The sequence below is a fragment of the Diachasmimorpha longicaudata genome, chromosome 10 (assembly GCF_034640455.1).
Source record: "Diachasmimorpha longicaudata isolate KC_UGA_2023 chromosome 10, iyDiaLong2, whole genome shotgun sequence".
Lineage (NCBI taxonomy): Eukaryota > Metazoa > Arthropoda > Insecta > Hymenoptera > Braconidae > Diachasmimorpha > Diachasmimorpha longicaudata.
This window is the reverse complement of record NC_087234.1, coordinates 1,317,239-1,334,993: the sequence shown is the minus strand read 5'-3', so window position 1 is coordinate 1,334,993 and position 17,755 is coordinate 1,317,239. Positions and strand designations below refer to the sequence as shown.

General features: G+C 35.4%; 1 protein-coding gene across 4 annotated transcripts in view; it reads right to left on the bottom strand.

Annotated features, from left to right (window-relative positions):
• The window catches only part of LOC135166658 (uncharacterized), a 37,002-nt gene extending 19,365 nt beyond the window's left edge, over positions 1–17,637 (bottom strand). For 2 of the 4 annotated variants that reach the window (XM_064129130.1, XM_064129132.1), the window contains exons 1-9: positions 16,809–17,637; positions 9,227–9,409; positions 9,015–9,155; positions 8,667–8,702; positions 3,216–3,398; positions 2,350–2,493; positions 2,044–2,226; positions 1,750–1,881; positions 926–1,240 (exon numbers count right to left, since the gene is read on the bottom strand). In XM_064129130.1, the coding sequence (XP_063985200.1) occupies positions 926–1,240; positions 1,750–1,881; positions 2,044–2,226; positions 2,350–2,493; positions 3,216–3,398; positions 8,667–8,702; positions 9,015–9,155; positions 9,227–9,409; positions 16,809–17,127 (1,636 nt within the window). In that variant the 5' untranslated portion in view covers positions 17,128–17,637. The remainder of the gene's footprint in view (positions 1–925; positions 1,241–1,749; positions 1,882–2,043; positions 2,227–2,349; positions 2,494–3,215; positions 3,399–8,666; positions 8,703–9,014; positions 9,156–9,226; positions 9,410–16,808) is intronic. The other 2 variants (XM_064129131.1, XM_064129133.1) reach the window with 1 other exon arrangement.
• Between the last annotated feature and the right edge of the window lie 118 nt (positions 17,638–17,755).

The following is a 17,755-nucleotide window of genomic DNA, read 5'->3' as shown; positions in this document are numbered from 1 at the left end:
CCTGAGGCAGAGCAAGAATGTCAAATAAGGCCATTAAAAGAGTAAGGGGTTGGTATTTGCCTCGATTTTCATTTCGATGATTTTTCCTCAAGTATAAACCACAATAATGTTCGCGTTTACAAACAATTAGAGGTGCACTGAAAAGCAATCTTGTTATGCAATAAAAATATGCTAGAACGGAGTTATAAGATTATCCTTGGTATATGATTCTAATTCATAATGTGGGGAAGAAGAATTCGCGTGAGTTGCACCTGATGATGCACCACTGATTTTGAGTGAATTTAACTCCCTCTATGGTATTGTATCAAATGAAGAGTTTGAACTCACATCAGTATATTCGATTAAGAGGATATTTTAAAGTATTATTTATCATCGCGCCTTCTCATGATTTCAAATCCATTATTAGAATTTAATGTTGACTTGTTTATACAAGTCAACATTAAATTCTAATAATGGAATTCATAAAGGACCCATTTTTTTTTAATCAGAGCGATTGTTCTCGTTGTACGAATCAGTTCCCATTTTTTCGATTAAATTAGGAGTAGCTTTTAATTGCTTATTGGAAATTAATTCTAATTTAGATAGAGATAGATTCATGTACAGATTTTCGTTACATCGTAATTAAAATGAACTCCCAGAAAAGTAAATCATTCTGGAAAGAATCCTCCTGTAATACAGGAACAAAACGAACGTCTTCATATAAATTAGAATTTAATTCCTGTTAGCAATTAAAAGGTTCTTCTAAGTTAATGAAAACAATGAAACTGTGAAAAGAGGAGGACATGTCCCAACATATAATGAACACTATTATAACACATGACCCTAGTTAGTCGTTACTGACTTCGGCGTTTGATGAAAAACTCTTCGAGTCACATCTGATAGGTCACTCTGAGTGAAGGTACAGGGAATGTTCTGTAGTACTCACAGAATAGAACGGCAACATGTGGCATCTTCAAAATGACCATATCGAGCATCTCATCAGTGATGTCCTCAATCTGATCCGACGCTTGTTGATGCTCCAGCCACTTCAGTACCTTCTCCTCATCCTCGAGGTTGCCTTCATAAATCGTGGGGATTCCCTTCTCGAAGTAGATGAGTGTCGGTATCTTTTCAATTCCGTATTCTTCTGCCTCTTCAGCGTTGTCAATTTTTACGAATACTATCCCCAGCTGATCACACTCGTCGTCGATGTTTTCTAGTTCATTGAGCACGCGCTGAGACTTACGATCGTTATTATCATCTGGAAATCATTTAAACTCATCACTCATGACTAGAGAATTAATTTTAATATCCTCACCCAGGAATAGTATATCTGAGGATAAAGGAGAGGACAAAAAAAACGAATCTATCGTATATTCCATCTAAAAAGTTATTGCAGGTGACATCAACGAAGTCGCATGCAATAACATATTTTATGTGATGAATAATGACTCGTTTTCGAACCAATTAGTACAATTCGACACAAGTACAACGAGTTAAAACACCCCATGGCACGTGGATCCGAACTATATTATTTGTTAATGATGTTACGTTCAGGGAGTGGTGAATTGTGCCATTTTTCGTTTACAAGTAAACGAAAAGTCTTTTCGTTGACAAGTCAACAAAAAGACCCTTTTCTACCTGGGCTGAACGTAGCAGCAGTGACAAAAATGTCATTATTGACGCTCTACAAGAAACCCACTGATAAAATAAAGATCTAAAATGTTGAAACAATAGAATTCTATGTGTATAATGATTGATTAAACTTACAAAAAAGCACTGCAATGGTTTTTCCTTCCTTAACAAGACGATCCAACATCTCATCCGTGACATCCTCGATCTCGTCCTTTTCCAACTGAGAAAGTAGCCACTCGAGAATTTCATCCTCATTCTCAACATCACCTAATATATTTAAAATTAATGTAACCTAGCACAAAACTACCAAAAAAAAGGTGATGTAAACAAAACGATGAGTTTATCCAATCATCGAATTCATTTCATATGAATTCCCCGTGATGCATTCCCTCTAATAAAGCAGAAATATTTTTATTTTGTTATATTTACCATCATAAACATTTGGAATTTGTCGTTCGAAGTAGACGATTGCTGGCACACTGTCAATGCCAAAGTCCCTGGCTGCCTTGTCATCGTCAATTTTGACGAATTGAATTCCATGCTTGTCGAGATCATCATCAATCTTTTCGAGCTCCGTCAGCACCTGCATCGAGTCATCATCACCGTGGTCATCTGCAATTTTTTCATTTAACAATGCTTCAACATAGTTCAAACATTAATATTATTATTATATCATCAATAATTTGTGTGAATTATTGAATAGTCAATGATGCCTAAATGAGAGAAGATACTCACAGAAAAGGACGACGAGATTGTCCATGTTTCCGATAAGAGTGTTGAGGGTTTTAGCTGTCACATCTTCAATGACATCTTCTTCATCTCCAGTACTTTTGTTGGACACCAACCATTCAAGGACGTCTTCTTCCTTGCTGAGTTCATCTGAAATTTAAAAAAACGATGGGTTCGAGATAGTCTGTATCACACAAGTCAATGACACGTTCATCACATCGAAAATTCATCTCAATTCTTTCTAGTTCAATATTGATCGAATAATTCCTATAAAAGGTTTTTTCATTTTTATCGTTAGGTTCAATGCTAATTAACAGAAATGTGGAAAATTTGCCCCAAATATATTGTTTAAGCAAATTACAGTTCCGGTTTTACAGTTTTTTCTGAATACAAAATTATTTCTTATAAAATTCTGCCCAAAAAAGGTTTTTTCACATTTTTTTTCATTTTGGTAATAAATTTAAAAAAACAAGTAGCAAAGGCTTATGTATAACTTACTGGCCAACCACATGTTGGAGAGTGCATGTACGTCTTCACGTGCTAGTATCTCCAGTTGGATTGTTATAAAAAAAAATTCAGACCTTTTTTGTTCATAATTTCATAAGAACTAATTTTCTATTCATGTTTTTTTCTCTCTTGTCAATCTTCATCGAGATATGGAATAAAAACGATAAAATCGCGAATTTCAATTGTGTAAATAAGACTTCCGGGGTGAATTTTGGGGGCGAGTTCTTCTTTAACATTAATATAAGCGAGAGAAACAGAAAAAGCTTTTGTAGGAACTTTTCGACTGAAAAAACTAACTCATTATTCATTTTTTGAGAAACAAATTCCGTAAAAAATTTATGAAATTAAAATTCTAAGACACTTACGCTCATAGATGATTGGTATTTGATGACGGTAATAAACCAGTGCTGGAAGTGCCCCCAGATTGTATTCCTCTGCCAGTTCTTCATCTGCTATTTTAACGAATCCAATTCCGAGTTGATCTGCCTCATCATCAATATTTTCCAGCTCTTGCAAGGCCTTTGCGCACTTCTTGCAGTCGGGCTTGTCTGTCCCATTCCAAATCAATTACTCGTATTACTGACCAATCAATCAGCATCCTGATTTAGGATTATTAGGATAACTATACACATTTAATGAATGAACATGACCAAACGGGAGTGTAAAGAAATGAAAAAAAAACGTGCATATTTACATGTGTCTGATGCTGAATGGAAAAAACTCAATCTACTATTCTAGCTTTTGTTAGTACATTCAATTAAGGTTTTACATTACATCTCTTCAGAGCCATATATCAATAAATAATAATTGCCTTCACAGAACAGAATTTCTAATTGATTGGACATCCGTTCTATTCCACATTCGTGTATTTGAACTTTATTTCTTGTCAATTATGTGACCTTCAGTGAGTGCTGATTCGTTCAATTTTTCGTTTATCACATTGAGAGAAAAATTGAGTAAAACGGACGGATTATTTTTTTATTTAAATACTCAGTGTTTTTCAATAATCTCAATGGAATAAGTACTTGACGATACAAAATATATGAGGGCTTTTAATTAATTACGTCATTAAACCGTATGCTTTAATCGTTGATTCTGAGGACTCAAGAAATTTCATGTTTGATCACATACACTGAGAGAAAAATTATTTAATAATTAGGTACTCGTTTCGTACTCTACCAGTCGAAACAATATTGTGTAACAACTAGGGAACAATTAAGCATTCTTCAGTGAACCTTCAGGAAAAAGTCCAGAACGTTCCAGGAAACGTATGGAACGTTGAATGAAAAAATGCATAACTTCCTGAAGATCCAATGGAAAAAAAAAATACTGAATTTTGATGATCAATTATGTCTATTGTAGATCCAAGAGGGTGGATTGAAGTCTTAAGTAAATTTCTGTACCGTCATTTTTACTGAATACTGTTTTGACTGGCAGATTACAGAATAGACACGTCATTTTTAAATAATTTTTTTCTGTGTGTAGGGGTTCAAATCTATAGTATATTCCTTTGGAATCCTTGAATATTTCATCACATGTAAATAGTTATTTGAATATATCGCATTCATCGATTTGAATCGATAAATCCCATGGAATAAGCTATTTTCAATGAAATAATGACTCATTTTCAAACGAATATGTCATTATTTAGACTCTACAGAGAACCCTCTGGTAAAATTAAGATTTCAAATGTTGAAACAATGGAATTCTATTTTCACATGAAACAATATAGATCTTACAAAATATATTCCATAGAATCTACGATATTTTTCTCTCAGTGTAATGAACGAAAAGTGTTTTTCCATACTAATTTTCACTTTTCCTCGTCTGGGAATTGACCCTAGCCCTTCCTCGAACTCAAAAAAGTGGAAATTATTACGGAAAAATATCGTTGATGACTAGTGTTTTGTGAATTTTTATAGTGTGATTCCGATAAAAATTACTATGCTGCCTTACACTCTCGGTGGAAACTATAAGCCTGATAAAAATTACTATGGTGCCTCGTAAATTTTTTTTATCGGCTCAGGACAATTTCTATATCGCCCTCATAAAAATTCAAAGTCTAATGAGCGAGATGGGAAGATGGGCGCTAAATGGCTGTCGGAACAGGTCTCATGGCGGAGTCCAACGTCGGCGATAATCGGATATATTCGGCGCTCATCGTTAACCAATCACAGTGAAGTACCCAAAAATTACGGTGTGGCACAGTAAAAAATGAAGGAATGCGTAATGAAATAAACTGATCGAGGTAGAAACTTTTAAAGGATTTTGTTGTATACCCACTATATTTCAACATTTACTCTTTATGTTTTATAGGGATTAGAAAACTTATAGATTTGTTATTATCAATAACCTTCAAAATATCTTATCTTCGCATTATTTAAATAACTAAACTAATAGACAAACGCTATTAACGTAATGCGTACGTTTAATGTTTATCCCTAAATTCCTAAAAATATGAAAAATTATAGATATGCATTTCTAAATATTGTTACGTGTCCCCCTTCGAATATCATTCATTTGTCTATGATCTGAACTTGGTAAGAAGAACGACTGTCTTTTGGATAACATTAGTCTTGGTGTGTCTCTCTTCGGAGCTCTTACATGACACATTGTAATACTTCTTGTAATTAATAAACCGCCCCAAACATTTACCAACCTGTGTCGTCTTTATTCTTCGCTGGATATAACAATATGTACTATTCCTAACACTCCTAACACTTTTTCAAAAACCTCTCCTTAAGATCCTTGATAACCCTGATATTCCTTGATAACCCTATCCAGTTCAGTTTCAGTTTTAAACTATTCATTATACGAGTAACATCAATCCCATTCTGTATACTATCTCCCTCTTCCTTACCATCTCCAGTTTTAACAAATTTGAGTGTCTTTAAGAATAAAGAACATTTAAACTTATTCGACATTTGAGTCGTTAATATACAACAATTTCCATTAATTTTTCATTTACAACCAAAGAAAAAATGGTAAACCTTCCAATTCGATGGTACTGTTTCGTCAATTTTATGAAGCCACGGATCATTAATAGCAAGATGTATTACAGCATTTATGGTATTGATATAATTTTTTATGTAGCAGTAGAACACATTCCAGTATCGTAGCAATTTGCACCTCGACTCTAGTACCTGACACAGTAATTTTTCTCCGACTATTCTTTCCATGTCCACAGCGAGAAATATTCCGTAAAAATTACGGAACTCGCTGTTCGCTCATGGATTACGGAATCGACTGAGACATTTTACGCGATAGTATCGTAATTTTTCGCGGTTGGTTCAACAAAAAATTACGGAACTGGCCGGGAAAATTTCGTGGCAGTTCCGTAAAATTCCCGACAATCGGATTTCCCTCCAGAATTATGGAAAATTTAGGCAATTTTTCTTGATTATTTTTCCCACCCAAATTTCAGCCAATAGAATTGCACCATTTGTTGATATTTTGTATAGCCTACCTCGAATATCAGCGATTATTTTTCCCATCCAAATCTTGGCCAATAGGATTGCACCATTCGACGTTATTTTGTATAGTCAACACGGTATTTCAGCGGATATTCTTGGAAATTTCACTGGAAATTTTGCATGTTGATATATATAAAAAAAAAACAAATGTTGAAGTAACCCTCAATTGTATCTGACAGATTAAATGGCAATTTGTTGAAAATTATGTCTCATGGTGCAATTCTATCGGCCAAGATTTGGATGCAAAAAATAATCCCCCGAATACCACTCGAACTTCGAAATTATCTGATATTTCCCTCAAGGTTCCCTGCAAACAAATAAGCTCGTCAAGTTTTCCAGAAAAATCACTCGCGCTTCGCGCTCGTGATTTTTAAACTGGAAAACTTGACACGTTCATTTGTTTGCAACGAACCTATCGGGAAATATCCGATAATTTCGGAGCTCTTGTGGTATTACATGCGATAATTTTTTGAATATTTTGGTAAACAAACGACACTTAACCAAATAAACCTCTTTTCATGTCATGGCACAATTCTCTTGGCCGAAATTTGGATAGGAAAAATAATCCCCTGAATACCACTCGAGCTTCAAAATTATAGAATATTTCCCTCTAGGTTCCCTGCATACAAATGAAGTCGTCAAGTTTTTCAGGAAAAATCACTCGTGCTTCGCACTCGTGATTTTTTAGCCTGAAAAACTTGACTCCTTCATTTGTTTGCAACGAATCTATCGGGAAATATTCGATAATTTTGAACCACTTGTGGTATTATATGTGATTATTTTTTTCATCCCAATTTCAACCAATCAAATGGTGGCATTTCCCGTCACGTGGTACAAGTAAGAGAGTTTTACTTCGGATATTTTTCGGATATTTCCCTGTTTGTTGCTAAGCAATGAAAATATCCGATAAACAATTTGTACGCGTTTCAAACCCCAAAACTGTCATTACAAAAAATCAAGTTCAAAGACTTTACCTCGACATGAGCAGATTTGGAGGAGAATCCTTGGACATTATTGATAAAGAAATTTTTTTTAAATGTTCCTAATAATATGGTGAAGATAAAAGCCACAATTTGGAAACGGGAGCACGTCTAAATATCCGGTCGAAAATATCCAGTCCAAAATATCCAGTTAAAAATATCCAATTCGAAAATATCCGATTGTAAAAAACCCAATAGCAAATATATCCGCGAACATTGGATCTGTTTGTAGATCCGAGAAGGTGGATTGGAGTGCAAAATAAATTTGTCTAATTTTTGTATTGGATTTGATAGCATTTGGATATTTGTGTTTTGGATATTATTGTTTTGGACATTTTTCATTGGAGATTTTTGTTTGGGTATTTTCGACTGGATATTTAGACGTGGAACCTTTGGAAACAATTATCTACATTTTGTGCAGATAGAAAATATATGCTGGAAGCCACAACTACGAAGTGCCACACATTTAATTGCTTGAAATTGGAATGAAAAAAATAATCCAGCCAACTACCCCTCGACCTTGAAAATTACTGGGATATTTCCCTCCAGTTTCCCTGCGTAGCACCGATCGGGATAAGTTTCGCAGAAAAACGCTCGGGATTTTTAACCTGCAAAAGTTATCCCTCTTGTTGCTACGCAGCAAAACTCTCGGGAAATATCCGATAATTTTGAAGGTCTTGAGATATTACTACTGATTATTTTTCCCACCCAAATTTCAGCCAATAGAATTGCACCATTTGTTGATATTTTGTATAGCCTACCTCGAATATCAGCGATTATTTTTCCCATCCAAATCTTGGCCAATAGGATTGCACCATTCGACGTTATTTTGTATAGTCAACACGGTATTTCAGCGGATATTCTTGGAAATTTCACTGGAAATTTTGCATGTTGATATATATAAAAAAAAACAAATGTTGAAGTAACCCTCAATTGTATCTGACAGATTAATGGCAATTCGTTGAAAATTATGTCTCATGGTGCAATTCTATCGGCCAAGATTTGGATGCAAAAAATAATCCCCCGAATACCACTCGAACTTCGAAATTATCTGATATTTCCCTCAAGGTTCCCTACAAACAAATAAGCTCGTCAAGTTTTCCAGAAAAATCACTCGTGCTTCGCACTCGTGCTTCGCACTCGTGATTTTTTAGCCTGAAAAACTTGACTCCTTCATTTGTTTGCAACGAATCTATCGGGAAATATTCGATAATTTTGAACCACTTGTGGTATTATATGTGAATATTTCTCTGCGTGTATCACTTCATCCTATTTCCATCGAGATATGCTAGTGCGACAGTTAATTCATTATTAATATAATGTAAAACCTTAATTAGAGTTTCCTTATAACATGAATACTTACTGGAACCACTACCGGTGCACCGCTCCGTGTTTGGACCTGTCAGGACGAGATACACACAAGATCTTCATAAGAAACAACAAACGAAAAAAAAATTGGGAAAAAGTGTGCGACATTAACGGTTCATTCGACAATCGCACGATCCAAGGGCATTTCCTCGTTTCATTTCCTGATGTATCCACATGCAGATTTAACATTTAAAAAATTGATTAATCTCATATCTTCCGCATGTACAGAAGCCAATGATTTAAACAGAAACGGACGGACATAAAAATTTGAGTAACAGAAATATGTTTATTTTATTATTATTTTCACGGGATTGTTTGCGATTGATGACGATTTTTGACTCACAGAAGAGTACAGCAACGAACTCCGTGTCCTCGACGATTTTTCCGAGAATTTTCGCATTGACTTCTTCGATCCTGTCCGGTAGGTCCATCGCCTCGAGACTCGTCAGGAAGTCCAGGACGCTTTCCTCGTCCATCAGGTCACCTGTTGAATTACTCGCACGATGAATCTACAAGTGCACGTACACAGACGATTTTTTAATGAAGAAAATTTACCTTCGAAGATGATCGGCTCTTTTTCTCGGAAGTAGGTGAGCGCTGGAAAATTCTTGATGCCATATTGTTTCGCCAAACGTTTGTCATTAATTTTGACAAAGTCAACACCGAATGTATCAGTGTCGTCGTCGATTTTCTCGAGCTCGGCAAGAACTTTGTCACACGTCGTGCAACTTCTTGCATCTGAAAAGTAATTCATTATTTTTTAAATATTCCAATTTTTTAGAGAAAGTTTTTTTTTGTATTTTACAAACTTTAGAAATTGTTTTAGGCCTATATTGGAAATGGGTTATAAGAAATAATAATTCAATAAGTGATTTAAACTATTTTATTCTTCAAGATTCAAGTCAAAATAATTATGCTCGGAAGACACGTCCACTCTATACCGATTTCCTAGACGAACTGACCAGGTCTACAAAGGGAAACAACACCCTGGACCTTCCAGCCACATGCTCTCAAACAGTCCTATTCATTCCACTTTGTCTTCATACTTAAAAACAAGCCTAAATGTCATGCCTCACACTTCTCAGAATTCGAACCCATAAAAATGTCTTTCAACACTCAGAAGAGAATAAGATTGACTTTTGGTCTCTATTTATTTTATGAAAATCCAACAGCGTATCAGCTGAATAATCTGATTTCTGTTGAAACACAGCAAAAACAGTGAGTGAATCAAAAAATTTTTTTGCATCGTCACAAAGAATAATTTGTTTGGAAGAAATTAATTAGGTTTCCTGTGGATGGTATTTGTGGTATTTTAAGACAATAAGTTGTTCGAAATGGCTAACGATAAATCGAAACAAATGAATTTGTATTGATTCAAGACAATATTCTTTTGGTACTATTGGACGATATTTCTTTGATTTTCGCTCGTTATTGCTGACAGTACATGAGAAAATTGAATATCAGGATATTTGAGAATTCCTCTAATAGAAATGAACACATCAGGGTGTTTGGATTTCCTAGAAGAGCCAGAAATTTTTTTAATTCCATTTTTAATCATCACATTTTCTTGGTTTCTGGAGCAATTTTCAATAAGTCAAAATAATGACGTATTTTTCTTCATTGCCGGCAATTTTAGAAATTTTGTTTTGTTCTACGTGGGGCGAAACCAAACGACTTAGTCAATTAAAATATCAGGAGCAAAGTGGTAACACAAGAAAAGTCACGTCTGACTTTGACCAGTTTTTGATGAATATCTCAAAATCGGGGGGAGATAATAAAATTTTGAATGGATTTTTTTGTGAGCGAATTCAGAGCTAGAAAAAATGTTGTACTAGAGAACAATAATTTTAATGCTCTCCACCCACGTAGAGCAAAGTCCTTCATTTCTCTTTCTCTCTTTGAGGGACAAACGAAAACAAATTCCTTTACTCTCACTTTGTACCTTATTATGCCCCTTAGTATGTGCTTATTTTGTGAAAATTTTTCCTTTTGTTTACTCACTTCTAAGAAAAACCATAAAATCATTTCTGAACATTTCCAATAGGAACGAAATTTAATCAAAGTAATAAATTAATTTTTGGATCGGTTCATCAATATTTCCACAAAAATGCTGATATTTTCTTCGCGTTAATTATGAGCGGGTTCATATAAGAATTGTATTGGCCGGTTACGTTTGGATGTTTAGTGATATTTTATGTAAAAACCTATCTAGTGATTTATATTTCCAAAATCACTCGTAAACAAGATCAAATAAGACGACTTATTGTTGACAAAAGTGAGACAAGTTTTCGAAAAGGTCGGTTGGGCACCCGATGGGCTCTTCAAGGACTAATTTTATTGAAAGTGCATGGTATGTGTGGACAAAAATTAACCGTCTGTCTATAGCTCTGTTTAGTCCATGTCAGTATTTTATAGTTTTTCTCAGAACAGTGCCGAAATGTTTAGAATAGTTTTAACAAACAGAAACAGAGAAAGAAAAAAAAGAAATGAGGGAACAAGGGCCTTTTGTTGAATGGGTCCAGAGTCCAGAGTGTGAAAACTGATCACTGAAGGTTAGTTCCCCTGGAGACATCATAGGAGAAAGATATACCTTCTGCGTGCGATAATTATTGGAGCTTACATTTCGAATGTTTGTCAAAAATTAATTTTCAAGTGGAATGAATGGGTCTTTGTACGATTAGTATTTCTTTTATTTTAGTGTTTCCACTTGAGAGTCGAAAACATTTTTATGGGAGAAAATTCTAGGAAGTTTGGGGGTGATGTGTATGCTCGGTTTTTCTGGATGTATACAGAGGTGCAGTGCATGAGTGGGACCATTGTTGATGACAGACATCAGGTCCAGGCCAGTCCAGGGTGTTGTATCCCTTTAGTCTATTAGTTAGTTCGTTTAAGGGGGGAGCCTGCTTTAGAGGCTTCAAAAAATCTATATTTTCAAGGATTTTTTTTGGAAAGGAAAGAAATGTCTGATTGAAATGAAACTTTTAGGATTTATTCTTATATATTTGAAGAGTCTTCTCAAATTTTTTTATTATTTTACATTAGATATTCTTCATGTTTGAAGAAATTTACGGAGGCGCCTCGAGTGTGCAATTTCTGTGTGGTGGGGAAGATGCAGGTCGCAATTTTCATGTGAAACAAAAAAACAAAAGAAGTTTTCAATTTTCAATACTGTAATTCCTGGGTGAACCACGAAAATTCAACAAAAAATGAAAAATTCAACAATTTTTCGCAGATTGAAAAAAAAATGCATTTAAAAAAAAATTACTTTAAACCGTTTAAAAACCGGATTAATGTTAACTTTCTTAAGATATGTTAGGTTCACCTAGAAGAGAATTTAATTCCAAATACAACGCATTTTGATTCGTTTCGATAGGACGTTTACTTTTTTTCCTATCTTGCCCCTCAATTTGAAAAAATCATAAAAATGGAAATCCGAGAAATGGCGTGTCAAAGTTTTCGTGATGCTCGTATACCTGCTCGACACTTGCTCACTATTTCGTCTGTATCTCCGGAAATAATCCGAATTTTGTTCTGAAATTTTGGAGACATATTCTTGGATAGTTTAGGAAATGATTTACGCAAAAAAAATCGATTTTTTGAAGCCTCTAAAGCAGGCTCCCCCCTTAAGGAAACGAAGCAGAGCGGTCGTGCCTTTCCAGCGTATAAAATAAGAGTTAAAACGGGATTCACACGTTTGATTATTGAACCATTATCCCATTTCCAATAATAAAGAATTCAAGTTTACAGCCAAATCGTTTGATATTATTTAGTAAATCCCTGTCCATAATCCAATAAATTTAATAGACCAACACTCTTTTACATATGTAGGGAATATTTTTGACATTGGAATCCAATCAAGCGACCCATTGTAAACGTCTCTGAGAAGTGGGGAAACACTTGGGCCGTTTATGACCAAACAGCCCAACACGTGGACAAGCCAAAAGACAAAAGGGCCTTGTCGTTGAGTCGGACCTCTCACCCTAGACGAGCTGAGGGCGGAGGCACTCTCGAACGGTTTCTCAAGGAAAGCACACGGGATTTCGGCTCAGTAGTCTTTAAGGGGTTATTCTCATGTGAGCACTTCAAAAAATCGATTTTTTTTTATATATTTTGACAGTAAAACCTATTGAAAACATGCTGTGAAAAATTCAGACCGAAATTCATAGTATTTGATAAGTTACAGCTTATAGTCGCCGACGTGTCGTAAGCGATTGTCTACCAGGCTTTCAACTTTAAACGCGTTTTTCTCGAATCGTCATTTTCTGAAACGGTCAAGGTCTTACAAGAAAAAGTATTCAACCGATTGCTTTAAAATTTACATATGTTCTTCTACTCATTTATAGTTATCGTCCCTACCACAATTGTTTATTTTCGACAATATCTTCATATTTTTTTTAAACGATTTGTAACGAAAAAGAAGGAGATTTTCGTGATTTTTTTTTTGAAGTTCGATATTTTTTTTTGTTTTTAATGAAATTGATTATATTTGGTAGGGACGATAGCCACAGATCTACTGAATAATAATCCATTCGATTTTTTTATGTCAGACAACGTGAACCGCCGCTATCACCTTGACCAGTGAACTACCTTTTTTTGTTGGGGACTACTTTGACTTAAAAAAAATATATGTTAAAAATGTAAAAAACGAAAAAAAAAATTTTTTTCGTATATTTCAAAATACAAATAAAAATATATTGAAAAATCAACATGATTGAAGTTTGTCGTCGCATAAAAAAAAAAATCCGAAAAAGTGGTAAAATATAGGCGTTCACATGAGAATAACCCCTTAAACGAGTCTTTTCCGAAAAATTGCATATGAACTAAATCGGAATGAAGAATGTGACATTTAATTACATAATGAAAGTTATTTATTTCCTATACATACAGAGACAAAAAAGTAAGATTATCCCAATTGATGACTTTGAGAATAGAAATTCACTCTATTCCAGAGAATTACCAAACACCGACCTTTACGATTTTTATAGAATTAATGATCAGTAGATCTGGTGGCTAGACGATGACTCCAGATATTTTAAGAAACTCAAAGGCCGAGAAGAAATATTTGAAGATTCCAGTAAAAATAATAGAGATAATTTACGAAATAGACAAAGAAAACATAATCGTCGTCCATTTTCTATGTAATTAATTTTTTGAACTCCTAACTTTAACTTTTACCTTAATATGTCAATGGAATGAATACGACGGCGCCTTTTTCTTCACTCAAATTTTTTTTTCCGGACTCAAAAACAGTAATGCTATACAAATAATGTTATACCAAGCGATATTAATAAGTTTTTGATATAAATACTGTTTTTTTGCACAAAACTACATATATCAGTAGCGAAGTGGTAAAACGAGATAAGTTGAGTAGTCTCTAAGCCAAGTTTTTGAGCAATATCTCCGAATCTAAGAAAGATAGCCGAATTTTCCTCATAACATTTACTATAACACGTCATTTCCTCCGCAAAAAAGGTTCTCACAAAAATTTTGCAATTCCCCCTAGATTTTGAGATATTCATGAAAAATGGCTCTTCAGTCAAAAGTGAGTTATCTCGTTTTACCACTTCACCACTGCTAGATTTTATTATTAATTAAAGATTTTTCTCCAGTGTCTTTCATGAGCGAAGATGCAACAATTTATTACGTAAATCATTTTTTAGCATCCACGTCTTAAGAAAAAAATTGGGGGAGCACCCGACGTATGATCGGAGAGTCCTGGGTTCGAATCCCCGCCTAGGAAATTTTTTTTCCCTAAAATTATCTGGAGATTAATGCAGCTTCCCTTCCTACTTAATCCTAAATCCTATCCAACAATTTGCTGTGACGTCACAAAATGTGAAACGCTATAGAACTTTTCCGTGTGAAAAAATATATCGTCATTTCAGTGATCATAAGCCCAATGGTGTGATCATTTAGGAGAAACTATACGAAATATCGAGCTTAGTCAGTAACAGGCGATCTAACCGGTAGCTCTCTGTAACCCAACACCTTCTACTTCCACCACCCAATAATCGTTAACGAACGCGCGCGCACCCGAACTTGCAAAGAACAGAAAATGGTGAAGACGAGGGAGAGAGGGTATGTGTGGGTTGCAAGAGACGAAAGAACGGCCAAGGCTCTGGCAAAGACCGAAATACACGTTTTCATACTTTTGTTGTTTTTAATAACTTAAATGATCATTTTTAGATATTTGAAATTTTCGATCTTCAATTTCACCTTCACTCGACGGAACCATTGAATTTCTGCAATTTTGAAAAAGAGAAAAAAAAATTTTGAAAAAGAGAAAGAAAAATGTTTTCTTTCTCTTTTTCAAAATTGCAAAAAATTCCCCTTTTTTCGCACTTTTCAATTTTTTTCAGCTGCATAAACTTGTAACTTTTGGGCTGAAAAATGAAAAAAAAAATTTTTTTTGTTCTCCATAATTAACGAAGGTAACGAATAAAAAATAGATTATATTTTATTTAAATTGTTTATTCGAATGTTTGTGTTATCTCTTATAAATATTTCCAATGCCCAATCCATTCACCTATCTTCACCCCCCGTCGCGATCACCCGCTGCTCGTGCGCATGCGCCGAGGCTGATTTGATCACTTTGCATAAACCTCACGTTGCTCCCGCACCTGAATTTTGCGCGGGTGGACTGTCCATCACCGACCTTCTTCCCCCTCCGCAAAATTTTTTTATTTACCTCATTTTTCGCGAATTTACGAAATATTGAAATACTATACTCTGACGTGAGCGAAAAATTCCTATTGTTTATCGTAAATGGGGAGCGATGCGTTGATCAATTTGGTCTATCGATTTGTTGATAGTTACGTAAGAATCAAGAGTATGAACTTCGAAGAACAGGTGGGGAAAAAAACCTTGAGGATCGTAAGAACCAAAAATTAATGAACAAAAAAAATGAAAATCATCGATTTCCTTGAAATTTCAACTTTTCGAAGAAAAAAAAATTTCAATTTTCAAATTTTTGAAAAATGTCGACAGTATAAAATCGTCACTATCGAATTAAACAAAATTTTTATCGTTCTTCTTGACTCTGCGAATATTCAACAAAAAAAATGAATTGAAAATTTTTTTTTTTTCTAAAATATTCAGTCGTCTTCATTATTTCTCAAAAATGTCTCGGAATTTCTGTTCAGATAATCTATTTCTTTACTTTCACTCTATCCGATAAAGCCTTTCTTCTCTAGACCGAGAGATATCCCCCAAAACCGATTTTTCCGATGAATTTCCCGCGATTTCTCAATTTGGTGTCCGCTTTAATTTTTCTCAACTTCTGAAAATCATTTTCAAGTGCTAAAAACTCGGTAACCTATTTCTTCAGCTCTGATCACCCTCTATCAACTAAAAAATCCAAAAAATATTCACATCTCTCTGAGATTTACCGGTATTCATCGAAAACTCACCCTCAACCCAAATTTCTCTATCTCGTCCCTCTGCATCGCTCCGAAATTCAAAAGTGAACGCATTTAGACCAAGTTTTTCAACCGGCACACATTTGGCCCGGGGTAACTCGACGCGTCGACAATGTCATCTTCTTTTTTCACGTTTCATAGCAGAGAGAGTGTCGATCGATCTAAATCGCAATTGAATGACCAGCTCCAACCAAATAGATCCATCATCATCCTCCCCATCTCGTAGCGCTCTCCACCCCCCAAAAAACCATCAAAAATCCTCCTTGAATGTCCGAAAATCAGTGACAATTGTTGGTTCCCCTAAAAATCGAAAACCGATGTTTTCTAGACGATACGATCATCGGCAGAACCAAATGGCCGGGGGGAAAAGGGAATATTTCGAGTGGGATAGAGGATAGAAACGGCGCTGTGCCAAAATAACTCTGTACGTATTCTAAAAGCGGTTGCAGGCTACTGTGGGTAAACGGCGTCGTCTATGGCTAGACCTTGCTGCTCCTCTCAAAAAAAAAAAATTTCAAGACAAATTAACTCGCCCTTTCGCCCGACTCACAGAAAATCAACCCCTAAACATCCCTAAATCTCCCACCGATTTTCTTCGATTACCTCGACGATTACGCAATTTCACACGTGTAAAATGCCACAAAAAAAAGTCAATGAAAAAAATCAATTACTTATATCAAAAATATCACTGTCGAAAAATCCAATTTCTCTGGACTTACACCAATAAACAGCAACAAAGTCCTTGTCGTTGAGTATTCGCTCGAGTTGTTTAGCGTTGACCTCCTCAATAACCGGTTCAGTATCTCTTCCCTGATGATGCTGTCCAGTTGACACTGTCTTACTCGATTGAATATTATCTCTAGCACCGCGCAATGTATCATCGGTGTGTTTATTTATCTTAGTACAATCAACATATTGACACGTGTAAATTAATACAACTAGAATACCAAGTAATTTAATGAGGAGGGCACTAGGCCTCGTCATCGTCGTCCGCCAATAATGGCAGCGCAACGTCGAAACGTCGTTCGTCCTCGACATCGTCGCACTAACTGGCAAGTGCCTAAATCGCGGTTGTCAGGTGGGGGCACATTTTATTTTTGATTCTTTTACCCCTCAATTTTACACACCACGTTGTATACGAGAGAGATGGATATGAACTTATTTATTCTCTTCGTTGTAGCAACGATATGGAGATTAGGTAGGTACAGTAGTAGGTGGAGAACGCCCGCGCAAGTCGCTGATTTTTTTGCAGTTGTTGCATTAACTTTCGATTATTCTCAACATTTTTGTTTTTCGAAACGACGACTGAAATAAAGGCTCTGAATATCTTCCTGATTGCTTGTTATTGCTGACAGTCTTCAGAGAGTTCTGATTGCCCTGGCGGAGAGATCGATGGGGACTCGATAGGGGATCGACCAGTATTCGGCCGATGGTGAGCCAATTGATGGTCGATAAGTCAATGTTTAGTCGATTAACGGTCAATGGTCAAATGGTTGATTGCTAATCGATCACTGGTCGATCGTTAGTTGATTGATCATCAACCAATCGAACCGCCATCAACTAACACTCCACTCAGTCCTCAGCTCGACCCCCATATTGAGCGATGATTAGGAGAAGTTTGAAGGATGAAAATTTTAAGTTGATGTCACTAGAGGGATTATTTTAA